This window comes from Crocuta crocuta, unplaced genomic scaffold (genome assembly GCF_008692635.1).
Source record: "Crocuta crocuta isolate KB4526 unplaced genomic scaffold, BGI_CrCroc_1.0 scaffold152, whole genome shotgun sequence".
NCBI classification, from domain to species: domain Eukaryota; kingdom Metazoa; phylum Chordata; class Mammalia; order Carnivora; family Hyaenidae; genus Crocuta; species Crocuta crocuta.
Genome location: NW_027528798.1, coordinates 3,508,003 through 3,535,613, shown reverse-complemented (window position 1 = coordinate 3,535,613; position 27,611 = coordinate 3,508,003). Strand labels below are relative to the sequence as shown.

Sequence of the window (27,611 nt, the reverse complement as noted above, 5' to 3'; positions counted from 1 at the left end):
AGCATATGTACCAAATGCCAGCCATGTGTCTGTACTATGGGTAGGGGTTACAAAATAGACAATTATGGAGTGTCTCAATTAGCTTAGGCTACGTTACATTTTAACGGAGTGCTTCAGTCAGCTTAGGCTAAATTATGCTGTGGTAACAAATCTCAGCAGCTTGCAAAAATGAAGGTTTCTTTTTCACTGATGTTATATGTTCATTGCTGATGGCAGAGAGAAGAGAATGGTGGAGCCATGAACTGCTTCCTAAAGTTTCTTCTCCAAAGTGGCAAGTGTCTCTTTCACTCACATTTTATTTAACAAGTTAAATCACCTGGCCAACCTCGACATCAGTGGGTTAAGGGTGTGTAATCCTCCCCCACAGAGGGGCAGCACATATTTTGACCAATGAAACAACCTACCATTTGTTGGAGGAAAGGCTAATATGAGGAAAGTTTAGCATGACAGGGTTTTGGGGGCTCCTGGGGGGCTCACTCGGTTACGTGTCCAGCTTGGGCTCAGGTCTCATGATCTCATGGTTTGTGAGTTCAAGCTCCGCATCGGGCTCTGTGCTGCCAGCTCATAGCCTGGAGCCTGCTTCAGATTTGTGTCTCCCTCTCTCTCTGCCCCTCCCCCACTCACACCCTGACCCTCTCTCTTTCTCTCTCAAAAAGTAAATGAAAAACATTATAAAAAATGACAGTGTTTGGCACGAGGGCAGATATGATAATAAAGAGATTAAAATGTTAGGAAGAATCTAGATCATTCAGGGCCTTGGGTACCAGACTGAAGAATTCAGACTCTGTGATCTGACAGTGGAGAGCCATGGAAAGTTTGAAAAATTCTGTTGAGTTTAAAATCAGGAAGTGCAAGATCTTAGCTGTATTTTAGAAAAATAATTTCAGTGATGGCAAGAGAATGGCTGGTAGAGGTTGAGGCTAGAGGCAGGGAGAGCAGTTGGAAAACTGGGGAGTACGGTTCTAAGGAAGGAAGGGGGCCCCAGCTAAGGCTGGGACAGCTTAGGGGAGAGGGTTTCAGGAGACATCAGGAACAGAATCAAGGGAATTTTTCCATTAGCACAGCGTGCAACAGATACTTTAGAAAGAAAGAATGAACAAGTCAGTAAGCGCATGCACTTGGGCCTTGTGCACTGACGATGCAACCAATAACCAATCACTTTTTTTTTTTTAATATTTTATTTATTTCTTACAACGTGAGCAGGGGAGGGTCAGAGAGAGGGGGAGACACAGACNTGCCCCTAACCAATCACTTTTAAAATGAGACAGATCCTGATGGAATATCTCTCCATTTAAAAATTTGTTAATTTTTAATGTTTATTCATTTGTGTGTGTGTGTGTGTGTGAGAGAGTGATAGAGAGAGAGAGAGAGGGAGAAAGTGGGGGAGTGGCCGAGAGAGGGGGAGACACAGAACCCAAAGCAGACTCCAGGCCCCGAGCTGTCAGCACAGAGCCCAACATGGGGCTTGAACTCACAAACTGTGAGATCATGCCCTGAGGTGAAGTTGGATGCTTAACTGACTGAGCCACCCAGGCTCCCGTGTGTGTGTGTGTGTGTGTGTGTGTGTGTGTTTTAATTACTTTATATTTATGTACAGTAACATTCATCTTTTTTTGGGGGGGAGGAGAGTAGAGTTCTAGGATTTTGACACATACATAGACTTGTTTAGCCACTACCACAAGTAAGATACTGAACAGTCCAATCACCCCAAAAGTCTCCCTCCTGCAACTACTCTTTGTTAGTCAAATCCTCCTCCCTTGCCAAATCCTAGAAATCCTGATCTGTTCTCTCTTGCTCTAGTTTTGCCTTTTTCAGATGTTGTATAAATGGAATCATACAATATGTAGTCTTTGGAGTCTACCCTCTTCTAGTTAGCATAATGCATCTGAGATCTGTTCAAGTTGTCGTATGTATCAATTTTTCCTTCCTTTTTGTTACTAGGAGTATTTGCTATATGTCTGTACCAGAATTGGTTTAGAGAGAGAGAGGGAGAGAGAAGACCCAGATCATTTTCATTCTTCCATGTGCTCTGAAAAATGTTAGCTGCTTTATGTGATGCCCAGGTAGGGTTTTTCTTTCTCCTGCAGAGCCCTCTATGCCCAAAGGTCTCCTGCCCAGCCAGAAAAACCCTTCTCTGTTTCCTTGAATTCAAAGGTAGACTTCTGTTTTTTTCCCTTGAATAGGAAGAGACTTACTTCCTGCTCAGTGTCCCATCAATAAACAGAATTCCCTTGCACAGCTTCCTGTGTAACATCATTAAACATCCCTCCAGCGAACATTACTCAGGAGTGCAATAAGGTAATTGCGCTTTCAACACCCCAAGCCTGAAAAGCACGTTACAAAGTCTTGTGAAATTCTTGAGTGTTGGTGTACCCTCGCTCGCCCAGACATCCCCAGATGGTTTCTGGATGGCCTGTGGAAAGTTGGTCTTACCTTTTTCTCTTAAATTTTTGAGAAAGAAAGAGTACCGTAGGGAATTGCTATGCATTGCTGAATCGTGAGAATTATCTGGCTGGAAAACCAGGTATTCCTCATTCTATGGACTGTAATTGCTCTGACCCAGAAAGTTGCTAGAGATTTGGTGTTAAAAAAATCCAAAAAAAAAAAAAAAAAAGAGAAAGAAAAACCTCCCAAAGCTAAGAGGTGCAGGTCCCACACAACCAAGTTCAAATAAATGCTTTCAAAAGTAAAAAATTAAATATCCAATAAAATTAATAAACCTTCCAACTATAGTATTCCCTGGTTCAAAAGCAATGGTTTTAAAAGCAGTTTGGTTAATTTAAGAAACAAAAAGGTGTTGCTTTAATAATAGTAAAGTCAAACTTTTTTTTAAAAACAAAAACTCATGGTTAAAATATGATATTTGGGGATAAACTGCCTGTCATATTTGCTGTTTTTCAGTTAGAAGAAAGTGTTTACAAATTAACATTAAAATAACATCTTTTCTGATTATAAACATATTGCATGCTGATACAGAAAATTAGGAAAACAAAGAATTAAGAAGAAAAGAACAATTACTCCTAACTCCAAGGCCTGGAGATGAATATCTACTACTAAAAAAATTGGGATCTGGCTATAAATAATGCATTGGGTTCTGCCTTTTTGCTTGACTTTGAGTTCAGCTCAAGATCACTATGTGACAACATGACTTAATGATTGCCCAGTATTTTTTTTTACTACTGGATCTTTTACAATTTACCTAACTGATCTCTTGTTGGATATTTCCATTGTTTCCAATTTTTTGCCTTATACATAGCTAGAGATTAACACTGTGGCACCCTATGTGTGCATCTTGGACTAATATTTAGAAGGGGGGTTGCTGGGTGGACTAAGGTTTTGGTTGTGAGGATCACAGACTCAAGTTTATCACCTTGAGGACAGTAGGCTTTATTGTAAGTATTCTTGACCTGGGCGGTGTCTAGAACCAGGGCACTCAGAGATTGCCGCTGTTTCTGGCCAGGAGTCCATGCTCCAGGATTGGTTTAGTGAAAGGGCAGGGCAGGAGGGCTGGGCGTGCACCCTGAGGCAAGGGTCCCTAGTGCTTGGAGGGACTATGCAGTGTACTGTGATCCTTATAAGCCTACGGCTCCTGCAGCCAGGGCCACCATCTCCCTGTGAGTCTCTGTGCCAGTAAGACAGCTGGAGGCTGTGGGTGTCCTGTTTCCTTGGGAAGGTGGAGAACTAGGTCCTTGACTCTCCCACATCAGAGCCTGGCTTGAGGGGAGGGACAGAGTGGGAGCCCAAGATGGGTTGGGGGGCTGGACTTTGTGGCTGCCTCTGTGACCCAGTTTCTCTGTCAAGGGCCAGAACCCTCAGAGCCTGTGGTCCACGTCAAGATACCTGGGTGTGCTGTACTGGGGTTGCTGTTGAACATTTGTTTGTGCCGTGCGCCCCTAAGTGGTCATTTTTTCCATAACCCTCTGAATAGACAGGGATAGCGCTTCCTGGTCCAGTCTTTAGCGCCCAGGTCTGGGGAAGTCTCCTGCCGATTCACATTTTTTGAGGAGTCAGGAGGTGGGTTCTAGCTCTAGTGTCTTACTTGCTGTGTGGCTTTGGTCACTTGCACCTCTTTCTGGGTCTCACTTTAGTCTTCTGTGAAGTGAGGAAGGCCACATCAGCCTCAGATTTGACCTGGGGTAAGGGAAGGGCTCTGAGCCTCGATTGCTCCCGCCCACTTTTGCCAGGCCCAGGGCTTAGGGTTGGCAGGAGCAAGTGTGTGTAGTGTGGCTAGCAGAATCCAGGGAGCACTGGGTTTTTGCCCTACTGGGGTGTCCACCAGAGGCTGCAAATTTAGAGGCAAGCCTCTACCTTCACAAAGATCATTCCTCCAACCTCAGGGTAAACAGGAACCAAGGAGAGGAGGTGGCCAGAGTGGATGAGAGCTCAGAGCCAGGCCCCACCACTGGAGGGTTGGAGGGATAGGAACTGCCTGATCTGGAGGTGACTTGAAGCCCGAGAATCTTTGTAGAGGAAAAGGTAGTGTACAGATCTCATGAACTCCAGGGGTTGAGCAACTGTGAGTTCAGAGTGCAGAGTGAAGTTGGACATCAGACAGGTAAGAAAACAGTTCAAAAACCAGCCTGGGTGGTGGTGGTGGTGGAGTGAGGGTTGACACCAACAGCAATACACGATAAGGAAGTCCTGTCTTCCATAAAAGTGATGAGAACACTGGAAAAAATTGCCCAAATCAACTTTTCCGAACTCTGGAAATCCACCAAAGTCTTACAACAATTATGGGAGTGCTTATTCAAGAGAAGGAGTTCATTCTTGGTAAAAACAGCTATCTTTGTGGTGTTTAACTTAGCCTAGTTCCATTCCCTTCTCTTCAGCCCTATGGTAGCCTGGAAACCCAGTAGCCCCACAATCACAGTGAAAATCAGCAGCATAGCAGCTACTGGAAGGGGCAGCACAGTATTAGAGCTCCTCCTACATAACTCCCAGGTCCCACATAACTGTCATTATTTGACCTGTCTGGTGGTCCCTAGAAGGCCTCTTTTAAAAACTTGCTTTTATTTCACCTGACTGGAAATTTGCTCAATGCAAACAGCTTTTTTTTTTTTTTCCCCTCTGAGGGCATTTGGTGAACACAATCAGTGGTCATCTTTTAATATCACAGCTGCCTGAGGCTGTCATAATAGCTGGGGCAAACAAGAAGCTGACCAAAAATCGTAAAAGGAAAAGTTGGGGAATGAGCTGTCCACAGAATGCTTTGAAAAATTTTGGCATATTCCTGGAAATCTAAAAGGCCACTCACTTGTGTAGGCCTGTGCACATGCTCAGGAAAGACTGGGGGAACCCTGAGCTCTCGCTTCTGGCTGACCTTGAGGCTCTGTGCAATCAGAAAGGGAAGGCTAAGGCTGAGTCGTAAACTGCCTGCCTGACCTTTGAAGGAGTTTTCCAACATAAACACAGAGCCTTTTAGCAAGTGCTGAGAGATTTATTGGTTCCAGGCATTTAAGGGGGGTATCTGACCACTTATTACCTGACTACCATCAAGCAGAGATTTCAGTGACCACATACAACAAAGTGTACAAATTTTAGAGCATTAGTTTAGGAAAGCTACTAAACAAACTGCAGCAGCAACAAAAACCAAAAACAAACGTTGGAGGGCAAGGGGGTATGGTTTCCACAGTTGCCACATTATATTATTTAAAATATCCATCTTTCTGGGGCGCCTGGATGCCTCAGTTAGTTAAGCATCCGACTTTGGCTCAGTTCATGATCTTGCAGTTTGTGGGTTCAAGCCTTGCATCCGGTTCTGTGCTGACAGCTCAGAGCCTGCAGCCTGCTTCAAGTTCTGTGTTTCCCTCTCTCTCTGTTCCTCCCCATCTTGCACTCTGTCTCTCAAAAATAATTAAATGTTAAAAATTTTAAGAAAATATCCAAATTTCTAAAAATTATGAGACATACGAGGAAACCAGAAAGTATGGCCCAATCATAGGGAAAAAAAAAGCAATTGATAGAAACGATCCCTGAAGAAACCCAGATGTTGGACTTACTAGAGAAAGAGTTTAATTCAGTTATTTAAAATATATTCAAAGAACTAAAGGAAACCATGTCTAAAGACTAAAGAAAAATGTTAGGATTATGTCTCACCAAAGAGAGAATATCAGTAAAGAGGTAGAAATTATTTAAAAAAACCCAAACAAACAAAAAACCCAAAAAGCAAAAAACAAAACCAAGGGGTGCCTGGGTGGCTCAGTTAAGCATCTGACTTCATGATCTCACGTTGGTGAGTGCAAGCCCTGCATTGGGCTCTGTGCTGACAGCTCAGAGCCTGAAGCCTGCTTCGGATTCTGTCTCTCTCTCTCTGCCCCATCCCCACTTGCCCTCCCCCCCCGAAATAAACATTAAAAAAAAATAGAAACTTTGGATTTGCAAATATAAACAAATGAAAATTCAGAAGAGCTCAAAATCAGATGTGAGTTAGCTAAAGAAAGATCAGTAAACTTGAAGATAGGTCAATTGAGATGATCTAGTCTGAGGAACAACAACAACAAAAAGAATGAATAAAATGAATAGAGCCTTACATAGCTATTAGACATCAGCAAACACACCATATATGCATAATGAGAGTCCCAGAGAAGAAAGAGGCTGAAAGAATATCTGAAGAGATAATGGCCCCAAACTTTCAAATTTGATAAAAATATTAATCTACACATCCAATAAGTTCAATGAACTCCAAGTAAGATATACTCTTAGGATGTATCCTAGACATATCATAACGGTACTATTGAAGATTAAAGACAGAGGGACTATTGAAAGCCTTAAGTAAGAGAGAAATGATTTATCAGATGCAGAGTTTCCTTAATAAGATTAACAGTGAATTTTTCATCAGAAGCCAGGGAGGCCACAGGCAATGGGGTGACATTCACAGTGCTGAAAGAAAAAGCCTATCAGTCAAGAATTCTATAGTTTAGAAAAATAAAGGACAAGTTAATTCCCATATAAACAAAATAAGAATTTCTCACTACCAGACTTTCTCTACAAAAATTACTAAGGAGAAGGGCACCTAGATGGCTCAGTCAGTTGAATGTCTGACTCTTGGTTTTGGCTCAGGTCAAAATCTTGCAGTTTGTGGGATTGAGCCCTGTGCTGAGTGTGAAGACTGCTTGGGATTCTCTCTCTTTCCCTTTCTCTGCTCCCCTGCCCCCCAGCTCATGCTCTCTCTCAAAATAAATAAATTTTAAAAAAGCTATTAATAAAAAAAATTATTAAGGAGAGTCATTCACACTGAAATGAAAAGACACAGACAATAACTTGAAACCATATGAAGAAATAAAGATCAGCAGTAAAGGTAACTGTATAGGTAGATATAAAAATTTAAATATGCATATTTTTGTAACTTTTCCCCTCTGTGATCTAAAAGGCAGTAACTATAAATCTATGTTGATGGGCATATGATGCATAAAAATGTAATATGTTCAAAAGTGGATAGTGCAAAGCAGGGGAGAGGGAGTGGAGCTATGTAGGAGCAAAGTTTGGTACAGTATTTAAGTTGGTAAAAATTCTAACTGGCTTGTTACAAGATTTGAAATATAATCCTTAGGGGGAACCACTAAGGAAATTTTTAAAAAGGTAAAAAAGTGACAAGAGAATTAAAACGGTACACTAGAAAATACCTCTTTAACGTAAAAGAAGGTGGTAATGGGGCAATAGAGAAACAAAAAAGATGTAAGACATAGAAAAAAATAGGAAACTAGCAGACATATATCCTACTTTATCAGTGATCACATTAAGTGTAAAAAGATTAAACATGCCAATCAAAAATCAGAGATTGGTAGGACGGATAAATTGCCATGATCCAATTATACTTTGTCCACAGAAGGCACACTTTGTATTAAAAGACACACGTTGGTTGAAAGTAAAAGGATGGAAAAAGATATACTATGTAAACTAACCAAAAGAGAGCGGGAGTGACTATACTAACATTAGACAAAATAGACTGATAAAAATTGTTACCAGATACCAAAGTACATTTTACAATGCTAAATGGGTCAATCCTTCAGGATGATAGAACAATTAAAAACCTTTACATCCCTAACAATAGTCAAAATACATGAAGTAAAAACTGACAGAATTGAAGGGAGAAATAAATGATTCAACAATAATAGTTGGGAGATTTCAACACCCCACTTTCAATAATGGATAGGCTATAACTAGACAGAAGATCAGTGAGGGGATAAAAGACCTGAACAACACTATAAACTGGCTATATCTAACAGACAGCTACAGAATACTCCACTATCAGCAGCAGAATACACATTCCTCTTAAGTGCACAAAGAGAATTCTCTACAATAAAACATGCTAAGGCATAAAACAAATCTCAATCAATTTATAAGGACTGAAATCATGAAAATTATGTTCTTTGAACATGAGAGAATGAAATTAGAAATAAATAATGGCAGGAAATTTGAAAAATTCACAAATATGTGAAAATTAAATAATGCATTCCAAATAAACCAATGGATCAAAAAGGCAACCAAAGGAAGTTAGAGCAAAATTGGAATTAAGACAAATTGATCCCTGAGAGCTCCAGGAACTAGTGTTTGTAAAGAGCACAGTTTAAAAATACCATCCCTGGATCCCCAGGAATCCCTGCTGGTACGGGTGGAGGAGCAGAGGCCTTGATGAAGTGAACTTCAACCCCCACTTCCTCAATTCAAAGCCTGAGTGTGATAAGGATGTTTCTTCTCATTTTGACTGAGAGGTTTTCAAGGCAGGACCCCAATGTTGGGCCCAGACACCCTAATAAAGTGCCAGCTGCTCACTCCTGTCAACCAGCCAATTAGAGGCTGACTTCCTCCCTCACTGCTGATGACTTCCACTCCCCCTACCATGGAAATGGTGTGGTGGCTCGAGCTTCCAGAGGTCTTGCCTGCTGTGGAGTGTGGAGGTGGGATTGGGGGGCATGTACAGAGGCCGAGTGAAGGCATTGGAGGAACGGGGGCTGGGTTAGGTGACTGTTATTATTCTCTGCTGCAATACAGAGTGGGTGTCTCTGAAATCCTAATTGTAAATATCCCCTTGCACCCTGGGTTCCTTTTTTGATGATGGCGGTGGTGGTAATGTGTATGTTTTTCTCATGAGCTTTCTCAGCTCTAGAAATAAAAGGATTTCAAGAATTTTCTTTATTTAGGTATAAAAAAATACAGTACGTCCCATGCACCAGTGTGGCCAGTATAGAGTTATTATCACTAGAGCAATCACTACAATGACAGGAAAAAGAAGGTTACAGGAATTTGTTCATCCAACTAAAAAATCTGAATTAAAATTGTTAACCTAAATAGCAACCCACTTATCATGCAAAACCCCTTACTCTATATGTTTGTGAGAGCTAGAAATGTATAAGTATTATTAGTAAAAAAAACCACAACATATACGTATGTGTGTATATATACATATGTATATATACACACACACACACATACTAGTTGTTGGTTTAAAAAAAAAGTCAAGTGTTATCTATAGTCTCCTGAAGTGTGAGGGCCCTTGCCCAGAGAGAAACCTCAGTCCATAACCAAGGGTGATTTGGAGAGTCTGTCTCCTTTCCTGCCCTCTCCTGTTGAGTGATACCACTTCCCCAGGGTGTGTTTGCAGTGGAATGTTCCAGATTTGGCTGAAAGTAGGAGATGCACAGATGACCACAGAGCATGGGCAAGGCAGGGTGTGCCTGAGGGATGAGGCCCTGCTGGGGTTTCCTGAGATGTGGCAACGAACGAGGTGTGTAAAGGCAAATGACACAGTTCTGTTGTGCAGTCGTGTTTGGGTTTGGACTTTGACCAGAGTTGCTGAGGGTCACATCTTGAGGGCCTTCAGGTCAAGCGATAAGTAGTAGATGGAAAGAGAGAGAAAGTGTGAAGGAGTGACTGGTAAGGGGAGAGGTCTTCTGCTCTGGGAACATCTGCTCCACTTCCCAGGCAAAACTACTGCGGTGTAGATGAGCCTCAAATTGGGGTCACAGCTATTCCCAAGAGTGTGGGCGTGCAGGTGGCCCTCACCATATGATTTGTCACACTTGGTCTCCACTGTCCCTTCAGGATGGATTCACAGTTGCTTCAAAGTTCAACAAGCCATTTTCCTGACTTTGGTTGAGTTTTCAGTGCTCAGTACAGCAGTAACAGGCGTGGCAGGCCAGCGAGGTCACCTCAGGACCCAAGTCCAGTAGCTGTCAAGAGGCTCCCTCCCCCTTCTTGACAGGTCTGGGGAGAAGCTGGGAGTGGTGGGGACTCGGGAGAGTGTGAGGAAGTTGAAGCAGGCCTGGCATGATGATGATTCCAGTCTCTGCAGGGACTGGGCTGCAGAGTCTTGCCCCACAGGTCATGCTGTTTGCCTCCAGGCAGACAGGCATCTCACCAGGGTGATCCGGGGACTTCAAGGGAAGATCTCCCCCTGGCAGTTGAACCATAAGCTGCTTTGAGGAGCCACAGAAAGTCTTTGAATAGGACCCATGGACACAGGTGACAGGGTTATGGATGTCCAAACCCAGACAGAACATCAGCCTGGATCTTCCAGCATTTAAGGGGTAGCTATCACTGAAATATGTTCCCGTACATTTCAGGGACCTAGAGTTTGCTACCCATGGTGGTGAGGTTTCTGGGACTTAGGAGAAAGGGCTGCTGGGCTGGGGCATCAGTGCTACAATTTGCGGGCTCAGTGCCTGTTGTCCGAGTGGCCCGAGCTGCAGAGGTTTGGGTCCCCAGACCTGGAGGCACACAGCCCCCTAGTACACCAGCTCTTCCTGGGGGTCTGAACGGTACAGCTCGGCCAACATCTTGAACCTGGGTCCCCAGTCGTTGAGGAAGTCGTAATTGACGTCCGGGTCAGATGAATTGGTGCCCAGGGAGCTGAGGGACTCGGCGATGGACTCAGAGCCCTCGTAGCCGTAGATGTGCAGCGTGTCATAGGGCGGGCCAGCGCCGTCGTGGTCCGCCTCGTCCTTCTTCACCTCGATCATGGCGGCCATCTCCCCCGGCCCGCCATGCACCGCGCCGGGCCGCGGTGCCTTCTGCACCTGCGCATAGACCGAAGGCCGCGCCTCCGGCGCCGGCCGCGGGGTCTTGGCCCCGCCCTGCCGCGCCGAGTTGAGCACCGACACGTCGTAGCTGGTGGTGTCCATCTCGCCACCGCCCTCCTCGTCGTAGGTGACCAGCTGCTCATGGATCTCGGGCCCGCTCTTGCCGTGTGCGCGGGCCTGCTTCCGGAGTCGCCGCCGCAGGAAGATAAGGAGGGTGATCACTGCAGCGAGGCAGAGCTAGTCAGACCCGGCCCAGCCGGCCCTCTGGGGCTCACCTGCGTCCTCCCCTCCTCCCTCCTCCCTGGAAATTCCTGGGCCAGCCCAGCCTCCCAGCGACACTTGGGCCAAGGCAGAGGTTGGTTTGGTCTAGACGCCTTGTGGGTACCTTCCCTCTAACNTCAGGGTCCTGCAGCCCCCCTCATCCCCCACTTTGGGACAGATCCTCCTTCCCTGGGGATTTGGCCCTGACTGGCTGTCACGGCCACTGATTGGGGTGGGGGAAGAGAAACTGAGTGAGACTCCCTTAAGTTCCTTTCGCCCTGCCGGTCTCAACCCCATCTACCTATGTACCTATGTCCACATTTCCTGTCTCCCCCCCAACCATTGTAAATCCTGCTATGTTGTGTACAAATGTGGGGAGGACAGAGTTTGGAGAAAAATGGGAAGGGAATGGAGTGCAAAGATTCTGACCCATTGTTTTGTGGATTGCCATGCTGATGATAACAGATAACAGTGTTGCTGGCAGACATGCTGCCCGTTGCAATCACAGTGGCTGTTCTTGGGCACCTATTGGATATGTGCTGGCACCATAGTGGACATTTTCTCATGTTATTTCACTCAAGGCAGGTATTATTATTCCTATTTTACCCTTAAGCAAACTGAACTCAGGGAGGCTGAGTGACTTGCCCGGAGTCCCAATGTGGGGCAGTGGTGTAGATGTTGACTCTGCTCAGAGCTCTGAGGGGTGTGACTGTGAGGGTTGCCAACCCCTGAGGATGGGTGGGCCGTGTGGCACACAGAGCTCCTACGATTAGGCTCAGAGGATCCCCCAGACTCTGTCCTTCTGGCACTGAGTTACTTAACATACGTAAGAGAAGCTGGGACGCCCTGTCTGGGCCTCAGATTCCTTGTTTATAAGCTGGAAGTGACGACTTCCCTGCTTTGTTTATATTTGGTAAGGTGGTTATGAGGTTACGTGCGATTCTACGTGTGCTGGTGGTCATTATCATTATTATTAATTATTATTATTACTAATTGTTATTAAAAGGGGTTCCAAGTGTGGACTCTGCCAGAGAAGCCCCAGGATGGTGGCACACCCAGGGGGCCTCTAAGGGGAGCTGCTGGCAGGAAGAGCCTGGAGCAGATAATGTGGGAACCCCACCGTATCCCCAGGGCCTGTCACTAGAGTGACAGGGAGATCTCTTAATTTCCTCTAGAGGGCCAACCCCTGCCCCATCTCAGGACTGAGGAAGTGCAGGAGAATTTGTTCCCCTGGGAGGAGCCCCCTACCGGCAGCTGAGTGGAGCTGGTAAACTGCTGATAAACTGCTGCTGGGAGGGCCCCACTGCTTCCCCATCCCCAGTGATGGGAAACCTTCAGTGACCTGCACTGGTAACTTACAAGAAGACACTTCCTTCATCAGCTGCCTCCCTACCCTGTTTCACTCCCCTTTCTTCCTTCTAGGGCTTCCTGGGAGCACTTCCCAAATAAACCACTTATACCCCAATCCTTGTCGCAAGGTCTGCTTCCTGAGTAACCCAAACCAAGGCAAGGCCTAAAATGCTCCTAAAATTTCTGAGGCCCCAACAAGAAAAAAAAAAAAGATACCAAAGTTAGAGGAATCCTAAAAAAAGGAAAGGAAGCCACTAGAGATAATCTACACTGGAGTTTTAAAAATTTTCCTTTTTTTCCCCCCAAAGAGGATTTTTTTTTCCCCTTGGAAATAAATGCGGAGAACAGTGCCTGGAATGCTCCAAGTGCTCAAAACATATAGAGTGAATGGATGAATGTCAAATATGAGGTATTTTAAAGTGAGGGAAGGGCCTTGTACCTTCCCTTTCCCCCACATCTACCCCCACCCTTGAGCATCCAGGGAAGTAGAGCTTCTTATCCCAGTGTCCTGCTATGGAGCCCTGAGGCTTGGGGTGGGACAGGGTGGGAAGCAGGGCTGTGCCTAGATCCCTGGCCTCTTCCTCCTCNCCCCCCCCCTTCCTGGGCACTGACCTGTGATGGTGAGGATACAGAGGAAGATGGCTACCAGCGCCTGGATGCTGACGCCTGCCTGGGCGGCCATATCCTCACAGTAGGTGAACTCGCCATGCTCATTGCACTTGCAGACGGTCACGACCAGCGTGTTGGTGCCTGTGAGGCTCGGCCTCCCATTGTCTGAGATGAGCACCGGCAGGTAGTGGACCTTGGCACGTTCCCGGTCAAACTGTCCATACTTGACTAAAATGTTGGCTGTGTTATCTGGAAACATTAGGGCTGCAGAGTCAGGCTCTGGCGTCCAGAGTGCCTGACCCCTTGTCCAGACTGATGATATGGCCTGCCTCTTCCAGGGGACCCTCTGTGACTGCGCCAGCCCACGTGCAGCCTGGGCTGCTTCTCTGCCCTTTGCACCCCCTGCCTTATGTATCAGCGATTTGAGTGCAGGTCTCTTCCTCCAGAGAGGGGGTATTTGGGGCAGCTGCTCTGACCTAGCCTCTAAGAATGGCTTGGCCAAAATGTAAAGTCCTTGCTTTCAGTTTCTGTGGGCAACTGATTCGTCTGACCCCCTCCCCCTCTTCCTAACCCTACTCTAATAACAGGTGGTTCTTTTTTTGGCTTAATTAATGCATTTTTGCAAGCTTTGGCGATGGGGAAAAATAAAGTTTTTCAAAGTCTTTCAGCATTGGGCTAACTTCAAAGGCTGTGTCTGCTATTCCTGAAAGTCCGTTAGAAAGTGAAAACAATGCACATGTTCCCTGAGGCACCAAGGGAATGATGACACAGTAACTGAGGTTGTCCTGGGCAGGCTGACTGGGAATATGCTTTGGCCCAATTATTGGCTGTCCCTCCCAGCTCCAATCAGTGGTTCCACATACTGAAGAATCCCCCAGGGAGCTTTTTAAACAGATTTTCAGAGCCTTGCTCCCCTTTCCCCGCCATTTTCCTCCCTCTCCCCCCATCTCCCATACCCACGTTTCAGATTCAGTGACTCTGGGCAGAGGCCAGATAATCTGCCTTTTGTAGGCTCTTGGGAGGTTATGATGCCGGTGGTCAGAGTGTCTAGGGGTTTCCTGTTCCAGGATTTATCTAGCCCTGCAGGGTCAGCTCCCTCAGGAAGCTGCCCAACTGCAAAGGGGGCCATATTTTAGATTTCAAATGAAAGCTCAATACATTTTGTTATTAAGTAACCATGTCTATTATCGTTAAAAATAATAGGTATATGGCCATTGATACTTTGTGAGAAATATATTCACTTAATATTAACAGGACATTCATGCTGTAAGTGAATCTGGCAGCAACAGGCTTCCCTCCTGGTTGTACATGGCATGTCTTTGGGGTGGCACTTAAGTTTTCTATCCCAATGCAGACCCCCATCTGAGGTGGGATTGAGGTGGACATGGGGGATCAGGTGACAGGTATTTTTGCCACATGGTTTACTACTAAAAACAGCTGAATGTTTGAATGGTCTATCGTTGACTGTCAGCACATCATGGCCACCTTTTCTCTAAGATTGGCTCCTTAAGGATGAGTCTGTGGCTGATCCCCTGGATCTGCCTTCTGCCCTAAGGGGCCCTGACCTTCCTCTCAGGTGGCACTGGCTGTTCTGTCCAGGAGTCCTCATCCACCATAGTTATGTCATCAGAGAAAGGCAGGGATGCTACCCTGTGCTGGGTGAAGGATTGCTCTATTAGACCCAACAGGGATTTTCTCTGTTTTCCTCCTCAGGAAGCCGCTGAAGCCATGAAGGCTTGTCTACTTTCGGCTGGAATTCAGTCTGCTCAGCATCGTCACTCCTGTAAGTGTACGCTCATCAGAAGCTCTGACTGGCCGCTGCTGACATCACAGACTCTGGGCTGTGAGGAGTGGACCAGATCCCGTCCTGGGGCCACCTGGTGGTAAGTAGTTATTGTAGCTGAATTAAGACAAAGTTCACTGTATTCTTGGCATTTTAGATTTCATGTTTCCAGTTTTGACTCTTTGGTAGTGACCTCAGAATTCATAGAGAATTTGCAGCTGTGCTGAGCCTAGAGCTCCAGTGTGGGATGGGCCCCCGTGGCTAGTTCGTGAACTGAGCGAGCGTCTGCACCCTATGTCGATTCTATATTCCTTGCTGACCTGAGCATCTCATGGGGAATGTGGACTTGGCGGTTTGGCCGGGCTAGCTCCGAGCATTGCACAGCCCAGTAAGGAGTTGTACAAAAATATCCTGTAACTCGAAGACCCTGGTGAGGGCTTGCGCCTACTTTGTTGGCTGTTTCTTGACCCCGGTGCTTCAAGACTCAAATAACTCTGCCCCTGCCCCTGCCAGTAGCCAGGCCGACAACTTTGATGCGTACCGTGATTATCTGTCAGGGTGAAGTTGCTGTCCTCAGTGCTCAGAGAGAATTTGAACTTCACGTCTCGTGGCGTTATGTCCTTATCTATTGCCGAGATTTGCACGACCAGCTGGAGTGTGGAAAATGGGGGATAGTCAGTGGTGGTGTTGGGGTGGCTGGGTGTTCAGTAGCGGTGGCTTTGGGATCAGATCTGACTGTGGCTGCATCTTTTCTGCAACACTTACCTAAATAGTCTCCAAAAATCCCCCCTTTGGACCACCCTCCCCGCCAGTCTGTTCTTCATAGAGTCTCCCTGAGCCTCAGTTTCTCTATCTATAGAGTGGGGATAATATCACCTTTCCTCAAGACTGTTGTGCAGGTTACATTAAGCTCAGTGAAATGCCAGCTGACTGTGGGTGGGAGGTGGTGCCTTTCAGCCTGTCCTCAGTGAGCGTGCCTCACCCTCCCAGCGGAGCCAGACTCACCTTGCCCTGGGCAGCGTTCTCACACACTCTGGGCTCGTAGGGCTGGGCGAACTCTGGAGCGTTGTCATTTTCATCCATAACTTCGATGTAGACTTGGACAATGGATTCTTTGCCTGTGGAGTACCCTGCAGGGAGAAAGGGCTTGTGATTGCCATCGGCTCAGATGATGCCATTCACAGGGGTAGAAAATATGTGGATGGGGAGTCCTGGAGGGGTGCCCTTTGTGCAGGAAGAGGGGGCTATGGACCTCTGGAAGACAGGCCAGGGATGGCGTTCTGGATGAAGAGATAGAAGAGGAAGGCAGGGGGGTCAAGTTTCATGCACAGGGATATTTTNGAGATCATGACCTGAGCCAAAGTCGGACACTCAACCGACTGAGCTATCCAGGAGTCCCTAAACCACTTTCAAAGAATGGAATGTGTGGCTATTTATAATGCCCATGTAAATTACACATAAAATGTAATATGAAAAGACATTTTAGTACTATAAGAAAATGGCTCTGGAATAAGGTTAAGTAAAAACTCAGGATATGATTTTTATATAAATATTATGATCTCACTTATATAAAATTATGTATAGAAAAAAAACACCAGAGAAAGTACACTAAAATGTCAACAGTAATTATTTCTGTATGGTGGGATTATGGGGGAATGATTTTCTTCAATTTTTCTGTGTTTCTCATATTAAAAATTTTTTAAAATGTTTATTTTTTAAGAGAGAGAGAGAGAGACAGAATATGAGTGGGGGAGGGGCAGAGAGAGAGGGAGACACAGAATCCAAAGCAGGCTCCAGGCTCTGAGCTGTCAGCACAGAGACCAACATGAGGCTCAAACTCATAGACTCTGAGATCATGACCTGAGCCGAAGTCAGACACTTAACTGACTGAGCTACGCAGGCGCCTCATCCCATATTTTAAAATGAACAACAAACCATTATTTTAAAGTTTAAAAATGTGCAAATGAGATTAGATGGGGAAGAAAGGGGCAGAGACTGATCTGGAAAACACCAAGAGTCCATCGCAGTTGGAGCTTGGCTGTGTGGTCAGGGGGATGGCCAAGTCTGGGAGGCCCNCCCCCCCCCCGGGCCCTGGTGGCCTCCTGGGGAAGGTGGAGATATTAATCCATCTCCTGGAGCTGTGATTTTACTCATGTAAGTAAAGGATACAAAATTCCAACACTTGCCTTGCCTTCCCCTCTGGCAAAAGTGACACTAATCTGGAGAATCTAATAATCTTGAAGTTGGAAGCTGCTTCAGATACTGAATTCAACCCACTGACTGGCATTTAAATTGTCCCCCCTTCTATCCCCCCAAACAGTCTTTTCCAAACATCAGTGATAATAAGAATGACGTGATACTTATTTGATGCACATTCCTTGGTCCCATTTCTGGATCACTGGACCAGAACCTCCAGGGAAGGCTCTATGTTTAAAAGCTCCCTTAGGTGATTCTTATCACAGAGATCTCTAGCAGACTCTTTTATGACAGTGCTGCTTCAACTGTAATGTGTAAGAGGCTCTGATTCGGTCTGGGGGTAGCCCAAGATTCTACCCTTCCAACCAGGTTGCAGGTGATGTGGGTGCTCGTCCATCCACACCTTGGGGATAAAGGCTCTATAGTATCCCAGCCAAGCTGTGCTTTAGCAGGAGCTTGTAATACCCCTGGAGCCCCAAAATGACAGATTACATCTATTTTTGAAGGAATGAGGGAAAGGAGAAAAGCCCAGGTCCCCTAGCATCTGGGACCACTCACCAGTAGAATCCAGTTCTTTGGCCTCCACTGTCAGGTTATACCAGGGGTAGACTTCTCTGTCCAGTTCTTTCTCATTGTAAATGTTCCCTTGCTTGGTTATTTGGAAGAACTGGCCCTTGTCACTGGTCTTGCGGATGGAGTATCTGCCAGGGGAGAGAAATTCATGGCTTTCTGTTGTTCTTTGCTGAGTCTAAAGTCCTGAGCATGACTGACGAGGCCCTTCAGGCCCTTGTGTCTTCTCCATCCTCCTCTTACTGCTCATTGTGCCCTCCCACCTAGAGGGACTCAGGGAGGTGAGACCATCCCTTCCATTTTAGCAGGGCTGCCCTGGCTGGGCTGGAGGTGGTACCTTGAGACTCCATCATTAGCACTCTGAGAGCTGTGGCAGGAGAAGCCTTAAACAAATACACCAGAGCTGGGCTTGGTTTTTGTCATTCACGAAAAGGTGGTTGGCCAAGAGCCAGGAAGAAATTTAGAAAAAAAAAAAAAGGAGCTGGAATAGATAGGAAATGATTGAAAAGAAATTAAATATATGAAGTAAAAATTTGAAAAGTTCTTCCAGAAATCAATAATATGAAGAAATGAGTGATGAATACATATGAAATATATAGTGTATATTTGCTATTATTGAGGAAAATTCCAGAACAAAAAGAACAGAGACGTAACAAAAGATATAATAAGAAAACGTACCTGATCTAAAGAAAGGCATAAGTCTGCAGATTAAAAGAGGTCATTAATATCAGGCATAATTTCCAAAAGAGATCAATGTTTACGTATAGCCTCGTGACACTTTTGATTTTTAAGGTTATACGAAGGAACGAAACAGAGTCCAGACAGAAAAATATGTTCTTGTGAAGAAAATCAGACTTATTCCAGCTATCCTCACAAAATTAAATTCTAGAACACATGGATAGTATTTTGAAAGGAAGTGTCTACATACTGAAGATTATAGGAACATATCTGGTGTTATTAGCATAAGAAGGCAAAAGAATTGAGGTATTTGTAAATATACAAGAACTCAGGAAGTATATCATGCGCAGAGATGGGTCTTGAAACATTTTTATAAAAACTTACTTTCATCTAAGAAATGTCTCAATTTAAGTAAAAGCCTGATGGGGCATCTGGGTGGCTCAGTCAGTTAAGTGTCTGACTTTTGATTTCAGCTCAGGTCATGGTCTCATGGTTTGTGGGTTTGAGCCCTGCATTGGGCTCTGTGCTGATAGTGCTGAGCCTGCTTGGGATTCTCTCTCTCCCTCTCTCTCTGATCCCCACCCCTTGCCCCCCCCATCCAAAAAAGCCTGTTTTGGGAAGAATTAAATGAAAAGATTGATTTCTTTATCATACATAAGAAAGCAGTTGTGTGAGTGTGTGTGTGTGTGAGAGAGAGAGAGAGAGAGAGAGAGATACTTCAAAGTACAAAAGGTCTAGGAAAACACTTTTAATTTTACAGGTAGAAGTAAGTCTCTCTGGTAGAAGTTAATGTGTTGCATTCCAATCTCTAGGAGAAAAAAAGGGAAAAAAAAAGACTCTATAGCAAATATGGGGGGAAAGAAGCCATTAAATTTGAGAAATGAGAAATGTGAACAAGATTTAAAAGATCAAACCTATCATTTTTTAAAAATGTTTATTTATTTTTGAGAGAGAATGCAAGTGAGGGAGGGGCAGAGAGAGAGGGAGACACAGAATCCAAAGCAGGCTCCAGGCTCTGAGCTGTCAGCACAGAGCCCAGTGTGCAGCTTGAACCCACAAACCACAAGATCATGACCTGAGCCGAAGTCAGATGATGAACCGACTGAGCCACGCAGGTGCCCCCAAACCTATCGTTTTTGATGATAAGTGTAAATAAGTTAAACCTGAAACATCTCAGTTTAGATTGAAAAGCAAAGCCAACTACATTCAATTTTTGAGACAACTTAATGCCAGGTGCAAAGCAGAAGTTAGAAAAGTTAAAAGTAAAGGTTGGAAAACTTCTGTCAGGCAAAGACTAATATGAAAACGGGACTGGCAGACTTAACATCGGGCAACATGGAACTGAAGGTGAAGTATTGAGCAAAACAAATTGGGTAATTTCATAGGGATAAAAGTTACAAGTTAAAATGAAGGTAAAATAGTTATGAACCTTTATAAATAGAAAAATTGATATATAAAGCAAAAATCTTAAATATTCTAGAAAAATGGACACAAATACAGTTGTGTTGTATTACAGAGCAAGTTAAAGCAAAAACAAAAAATACCCTACCACTTGTAGATGAAAAGAAAAAAATGAAATCCATTTCTTAAATTCTTGAATCAGGGTGCCTGGGTGGCTCAGCTGGTTAAGCGTCTGGCTCTTGATCTTGGCTTAGGTCATGATCTCACTGGTTTGTGAGTTCTAGCCCCATATCGGACTATGTACTGTCAGTGTGGAGCCTACTTGGGATTCTCTCTCTCCCTCTCTTTCTGTGCCTCCCCTGCTCTCTCTTTCTCAGAATAAATAAATAAACTTAAAAAACAAATTATTGAATCAATAAAGAAATAAAAATTATCATTACAGATTATTTAGAATAGTGTGGCCATGAGAACAGTAGTCCCAAAATTTGTGCGATGTGGCCCAAATCTCCATTTTGGGGACATATTTTTTTTACCTTAATAAGAAGACCTGATTTCTTAGAAACATTAATAATTCTCCCAAAATTGATGTAGCACAATTCTCATTAGAATTCCAATGTTTTTTAAACAACAGCTAAAATAACTTTATAGTTCATATGAAAGAGTATTTGAGAACACATAAAACTTACAGGAAGTAGAAAAAGCAATGAGGGAGGGACTTGGCTTATATCTACTAGCTTTTTGTAAAGCTGCTACAATAGAACAGAATGACTTTGCCACAACAATGGATAGAACAGAGGATTCAGAAATAGATTCAGGTATATAACACAGGTGGGAAAATGATGACTTATTTGATTAATGGTGCTGGCACAGTTGGCTAGCCCTCTGGAATAAAATGAGATTGTATTAAAATCAAATGTTACATGGCTCTAGAATGCATGGGTTAGAACCATAGTTTTGGTCTCAGAGGGTAGCAGCTTGGAGTCTAGTGGAGATGGAAGAACAGGTGGTGATGAAATGTACATGGTATGACCCCCCAGATTTTGGAAACAACCAAAACCTCCAAACAGACAGACAAACAACAAATCCATCATAAACGTGAGTAGATGTTTGTGTGGTCATGAAGCAGAGGTGTGACAGGACCACATCAAACCATAAACCTCAGTTACCTGGGAGTGGGGGTTACTGATGTTTTCTTTGCAGATCTTTGTGTCGTTTGACTGTGTGAAATGAACACTTTTTCCTTTTGGGTTTTGGGAAGAGAAATTTAATAAAACATGTTCACAGATGTCATCTAGTTGGTTACCCTCTTGACCATCAGATCTCCCTAGCTGGACCTGTGAGAGCTGGTATTCCAAAGAATAACCCCTTTAAGATAGCGCAGCCAGCGGACAGCTCTGATGGCCAGGACTGAGCTGGGTAGAGGTGCCCGGGCTAGACAGGATCCCAAGACCGGCCACTGGGGTCAGTGGAAGAGCTTGGGCTTCTTGTCCTGCCTCTGCCACGTCCCATGTAGGTGCCAGGAGAAGCCATTTTCCCCACCTGGGCCCTAGTGTCAATCCTGCAGGTGCCAGGATCATCGTGGTCATCACCTTCCTCACACCCTCTACCCCCTTACCCGATGCTCCGCCGAGCTGCGTCGGGGTCTGTGGCCTTCACTGAGCCGATCAGAGGTTTCTTCTTGTTCTCCTGCAGCTGGAAGTGGTAGAAGGGCTGCTGGAAGCTGGGGGGCTCGTCCACATCTGTGACGTTGATGATGACCCGGGTGGTTTTTCTGGGGGAGGTGCTGCTCAGGTAGTGGAGGTTGATGGTGGGATCTGTGGCCTCGATGGTGAAGACGTATTGGTGAATGTGTTCATAGTCCAGGGGCTGTGGAAGGGAAAAGTATGGCGGGCACCTGCTCTGAGCGAAGCACGTGACCTGAGATCTTCACAGCAATCCTGCAAGGTTGCACTGGGATGACGCCCATTTTATAGGTGGGGAAAGTGGTGTTTCCATGGTCATCAAGAGAGTGGCTAGGGCTGTCTGTCTGTCTTCCACTTCTCCCCACTGCATCTCAGCAACCTCAGGGCTGCACCCCCAGCCCTAACTCTGTGGCTGGCCCTGCTCCAAGTATTGAGGACACAAAGTGGGCGAGCTACAGTCCTGCTCTCTAGGGGAACCCAACCAGTAGTTCTAGCCACAGGTCCTGAAGTATGTGCCTTTTCTTTGTGCTTTGCTTCTTCTGCCTTTGCCCACTTCACACTCTCCTACTCAAGAAGCCAGATCCAAAGGTAACCAGATGTCTTCTTGGAACCCATCTTGCCTCCCTGACACAAGTAATCACTACTTGCAAGGGTTGTTATAGCACTGACATATGGCTGCCCTGTGTATCTCCGCTTGTCTTCACCACTCCTTGACAGCTTTGGTGCTGTGGAGGCCATGCGACTCACCTAGGTGCCTCTGGTCCCCAGTGCAGGGCTGGACTGGGCCCAGCTCAGGCAGAGGGGTTCTAGAATATCCGCATTGAGGGATGTCCCATCCCTGGCCCAGGACCCCCAGTCCTCTGCATGACCATTCTAGAGGCATTTATGTCCCTTCCCTCCTCTTCCAGATTCAGTTGGCCTGACTGCTCTGTCTGTACGCAGCAGCCGCTGCCAGTGGCCACCCACCCCCACAGCGCTCCCTGCTTGCTTACACGCTGTGGCTCTCTGCTGTGGGTGCCTGCATCACTACCAGGGCTCTACTTCGGTGGGTTCCCAGGGCAGGCCAGAGAGCGCGAGAGTGAACAGCCTCTGGCGTTACAGGATGCTACCAGTGAAACTGCCCCACTTGCCTGTAGTATTAACCTGACAGTTAAGGAGCCTGTATCATTCCATTCCTTTTTTTTTATTTTTAAAGCTTATTTATTTTTTTTGAGAGAGAGAGAGAATGAGTAGGTGAGGGGCAGAGAGAGAGAGAGCGCAAGAGTGAGAATCCCAAGCAGGCTCTGCACTCTGAGTGCAGAGCACCATGTGGGGCTTGATCTCACAAGCGATGAGGTCATGACCTGAGCATAAATCCAGAGTCAGGTGCTCAACAGACTGAGCCACCCAGGCGCCCCTCTATCCTTCCTCTTACCTGTCACTGCCCCTGAGGTTTCCTGAGATCACTTCCGAAGTAAATTATTTACGCTCAAATCCTTGCCTTAAGGTCTGCTTCTGGGATAACCCAGCCTAAGGCACCGACCCTTCTCTCCTGGCTCTCCTTTCCTAGCTCCATGGTCACAAGCTCATGAGCACATGGCCAGCTCTGAGCTGACCCAGAATGTGCACCTTTGATGGCTTCTGACCTTGGAGCAGCCCCTGGGTGAGTCCTGAGAATGCCAGGAGCCCTGAGCCCCACATCTGATGTCATTGCTGCATGCCTACAAACCTTCATGGGCTTGATGATGCCCTCGTTGTGGTTGGGGTCCGTCTCGATGGTGAAGGTGTCCCTGTATTCGCCCTGCACGATGCTGTACTTGGTCATCCGGTTCTGGGGCTCATCTGGGTCCTCAACAAACAGAGAGCCCAAGGAGCTGCCCACACGGATATCTTCAGGCACCGCAAATGTGTACTTGCCTGATGCAAATAAGGTGCCCCCCAGGGCATTGGGTTAATGAGATAGACAAGGTGATTGTCCCTCACACTATCCTAATGCTTTTTTATACGGGAAATCAGCATGACAAAGTAATAAGAAAAATGATGATGCTGATAATAATACCATCACAAGAATTTGGGGTCCCAAGGCAAAGAGGTTCTACTCTCTCTATCCTTCCATCCCTCCATCCATTTAACAAATAGTTATTGAATACCTGTATGCTGGGTACTTTCCTAGGGGACCTCTCATTTGACAAGAGAGACAAGTCCTGCCTTTTGGGAGCTTCTGTCATATACAGTGAGGCCACTTTGGAAACACTGGCCTGTCGCTGGGATGGCTGAGCCTCTGAATTACATGTCAGCATCGGAAGGTACAAGTGGTGAATTAGCTGACTTTCCTCCCCAGCCTTCACCAGGGCACGTGAAAAACTCTTGTCACACATTTTTTTGCGAGGAGAGAATCAGTCTGTGTATGGGCTCAGGGCCCAGCCTCAGCTCTGGCTATGGAACTTTCTGTACCCTCTTCACCAGCTCACAGGGGTTTTCTAGCTAGGGCCTAGAGTTTTCCGAGTCCCTAGAACTAGGTGAAACTATTCCTTTCTGGTAGTGGGACTCTGGGCAAAGTGGTGGCACATAGCAGGGAGTGTGATTTCCCCATGGCCTGTGAAAGCACCATGGCAGGTGGCATTTGGACAGCCTTGGGAAGGTGTGCAGGATGCACCAAAATGACTTTTCTGGGCTTTAGGCCCACCCTGGGGTCAAGGGAGAGGTAGAGGGACTCTGAGCTTCTCCACAAGATTCCCCAGGCCACTGAGTCTGGGGTATCTCAACCCCAATCCTCCCCAGGGCACTGGAGGGGAGCTTACTTTGGGTGAAGATGGGAAAATTGTCATTGACGTCCTGTAGAGTGACTTGCACTGTCGCTGTGCCTGAGTCTCCTCGGAGGCCCTGGCCATCTCGTGCTTCCACCACGATCTCATACTTGGCCCGTGTCTCTCGGTCCAAGTTTTTGGTTGTCGTGAAAATGAGTCCTGCAAAAAATGTCCAGCAGGAGCCATGTTACTTGAAGGACTTCTAGAAAATACTGGTGCCTGGGCCCTGTTCAGAGTTAACATAAAAGCTGATGCAAATCAGGTGACTTGACAGCTGACTTGAAAGCTCCCCAGGTGACTCCACTGTGCAGCGAGAGCTAGAACTGCCAGCCAGCCACCCCCTACCCTCACACTCTGCGCTGCTAGACCAAAGCTGCCCAGACAGTCTGGTCCAGCACTGGTCCTGGCTGCCTGGAGCACAGTGTTGAGACAGAATGTGAGGCCACAGCCCGGCTTAGCATGGAGAGAGTGCTGTGATGGATAGTGATGCCTGCTTGGCACATCATTGGTTGTGGTGGTATCCGTGCTATATACTTGCCATCTCTCTGAAAGATGGTGTGTCCCAGGCCTGACCTCCTGGACTTCTGTCCTGCTCCCCAAACTCTGTCCTTATAGGTTTTGTAAAGTCACACTGAGTGGATAATTACTGTGGGCCACAGGTAATACATTATTTGATGCAGACTTCACAGCTGCCGTGCAAAGCGAACGTACATTTTCCCATTTTAAGGGTGAGAGAACTAAGGCTCGCAGAGGATAGTTGACTTGCCTCGGGTCGTTAGAGGCAGTGAGTAGCAGAACTGGGTTTGGAAACTAGATCTGTCCTACTCTACACCCAGAGCTGCTAACCAGCATTCTCTTCTGCCTCTTGTGTCACTCCTTGGGTCCTGGTTTTGTTCCCTGGACTGGAGTCCACGTTTTGGCAGCTGTCTGCTTCCTTCTTCCCTCATCAGCCACCTTGTTTTAATGTGTATAAGCAACGATTTCCATGGGATCGTGTGGCTGGGTGGTAGCTGACACCCGTCAGACTAGACTTCCCTCAATGCTTGCACCTCAGATATCCCCCCTACCTGGCTCCAAGCCAGTGCCTGCCCCAGCGGATTAGTGATACACACCAGAACCATCAATAGCAAAATATTCTTCTCCCTTCAGGATTTGGTACATGACACTGGCATGGTCTGCCACAGTGGGATCATCTGCATCAATGGCTGTCACACGGATGACTGAGGTCCCTGAGGAGAGAGAATCCAGGGTTACTGCCTTGTGACTGTCGGCCCCATGCCCCATTTCCAGATGAGGACAGATGGGGCTCAGGCTCTTCCCTCAACGTACTGTCCTCAGGGCCTGGGGGAGAAAAGATTGTTTTGTTTCCCGAGGAGACTGCAAGGGGGCAAAGTGCTGGAGGTTCAGCCTAGTCATCTTTGAAGGAGGCAAAGAGAACAGGTAGTTTTTAGTCATGGGAGAAGTGAGGGAGGAGGCAGATGGTTAGGGTCATGAGGAGAGAGAGAGGAGAGGCAAGGGCTGCTTCTTCCTTCTCCTGGAAGGATGAGAACAAAGGAATGGAAAGGTGCCCCACAGGGTGAGTGTTACGTTTCTGTTTCTCTTGGACTCCAGGATCCCCAACCCCCTACTTAACAGGAAGGTCTGTAATGATCTCCCAGGTTCTTGGCCAAGAACCCTGGATGAAGGGGTGGGGAAGGGAATCCTTTTCTGGTACCTCCTAGTGGCTAGGGGTAGAATTGAGGAAGTGGTAACTTCAAGAAGCCTGGGATCCAGGCTGGTTTCACATCTTGGGGTGAGGGCTCTAGTCTTCCCCCTCCACTCCTGCATAAGTCCTAGAGAGGAGTCGTTTTGCTGTGGTGCCAGAGTTGGTAATTCTTCATGTGCAAAGGCTACACCCTTAGAGTGCCAATCCTGAATTAGGGAAGTGGGTGGGGTTTGCTCCAAAGAATAATGAGAACATTACTGTCTATGTGTTTCTGATGGTTAGGGCTCGCTCAGTCCATGATCAGGGTCAGAACTCAGTCCATGGTGAGGATCAGGGCTCAGTCCATGATTGGGGTAAGAACTCAGTCTATGATGAGGATTAGGACTCAGTCTATGACTAGGGTCAGGGCTCAGTCTGTGACTAAGTCAGGGCTCACCATGGGGCCAGGTCAGAGTTTAATCTTTAGGAATCAGAGTTTCTTTCAAGCTACATAAAAAAGCAGCCGCCCTGAACTCACTGAATCCTGATCCCAGACAGTGAAGCCGCTGATAAGAGAGGCGCCTTCAGGCTGGGGACGAGAAGGGGAGGAGTGAGAGGGACAAACAAGGCACGTACCCACGGCTGACCTCTCTGGCACAGATGCGTTGAAGAGCCGGTGCGTGAACACAGGCCAGTTGTCATTCACATCATGAACTTTGATGGTGAAGCTGGAAGGAGACTCTAAGTCCTTACTGGTGTTCTTGTCTACCACGAGGGCAGTAAGGTGGTACTCAGGGATCTTCTCCCTGTCCAGCCTCTCAAAGGCATATACGTCTCCTGAGTCCTCATTGACCCGGAAGACCTTGCCGGCCGACTCTCCTCTGAGCAGGTACTTGGCGTTCTTGAGGTTCACATTTGATTTGATCTAGGAAAGAAGAGGTGCCATGAGCTCTCCTCTGAGCAGGGGTGGCTGTGTGCGTGTGTGAACGTGTGCGCACACATGTGAGTGTGCAAGTATGTAGGTTATGTCGGTGTGTGTATATGTGTGTGTGTGTACGTGCATACCTGCATGTTTGTGCACGCTTGAATGTGGTGCTGGCGAGGGATCCTGAATGTGACACTGCAGTGTTTACAGGAGTCTCTGACTGGTCATTAGCATGTTCTCAGCCAGGTCACTGCAAACACCACATCAGTCTGACTCGCCCAGCACCCTGCCCTCATATGCCTCCAGCAGTGCTTCGGGCATTGTAGGTGCTCATAAGGCGTTTTTTGAGTAAAGGAGTACACTTGGTGCCAGCGGAAGGCAAGGGGTAGTTTGCTCCTGAGAAGTCTCTTAACTGCTCTGAGTTGTGGTAGCCTCATCTGTAGAATGGAGATAATATTACTCCAGATATTGAGCTGCTCCAGTGAGCAGAATGGCACTTTTGAAAGTGAATTCCAGAGGCGCCTGGGTGGCTTAGTCGGTTAAGCGTCTGACTTTCGCTTAGGTCATGATCTCGCGGTTCGTGGGTTCGAGCCCTGCGTCGGGCTCTGTGCTGACTGCCAGCTCAGAGCCTGGAGCCTGTTTCAGAGTCTGTGACTCCCTCTCTCTCT

At 46.4% G+C, this 27,611-nt stretch overlaps 1 protein-coding gene and 1 long non-coding RNA gene across 3 annotated transcripts in view; one reads left to right on the top strand and one right to left on the bottom strand.

The window, feature by feature from the left end:
• Positions 1-9,117: 9,117 nt before the first annotated feature.
• CDH5 (cadherin 5) overlaps positions 9,118-27,611 on the bottom strand; it is a 36,821-nt gene continuing 18,327 nt past the window's right edge. For both annotated transcript variants that reach the window (XM_077755515.1, XM_077755516.1), the window contains exons 3-12: positions 26,655-26,943; positions 25,447-25,563; positions 24,329-24,493; positions 23,257-23,444; positions 21,482-21,732; positions 17,776-17,918; positions 16,027-16,151; positions 15,563-15,671; positions 13,242-13,487; positions 9,118-11,239 (exon numbers count right to left, since the gene is read on the bottom strand). In XM_077755515.1, coding sequence (XP_077611641.1) covers positions 10,725-11,239; positions 13,242-13,487; positions 15,563-15,671; positions 16,027-16,151; positions 17,776-17,918; positions 21,482-21,732; positions 23,257-23,444; positions 24,329-24,493; positions 25,447-25,563; positions 26,655-26,943 — 2,148 coding nt within the window. In that variant the 3' untranslated portion in view covers positions 9,118-10,724. The remainder of the gene's footprint in view (positions 11,240-13,241; positions 13,488-15,562; positions 15,672-16,026; positions 16,152-17,775; positions 17,919-21,481; positions 21,733-23,256; positions 23,445-24,328; positions 24,494-25,446; positions 25,564-26,654; positions 26,944-27,611) is intronic.
• The window catches only part of LOC144224513 (uncharacterized), a 173,496-nt gene continuing 159,379 nt past the window's right edge, over positions 13,495-27,611 (top strand). Inside the window, exon 1 of the long non-coding RNA XR_013333070.1 lies at positions 13,495-15,121. This is a non-coding gene — a long non-coding RNA (uncharacterized LOC144224513). The remainder of the gene's footprint in view (positions 15,122-27,611) is intronic.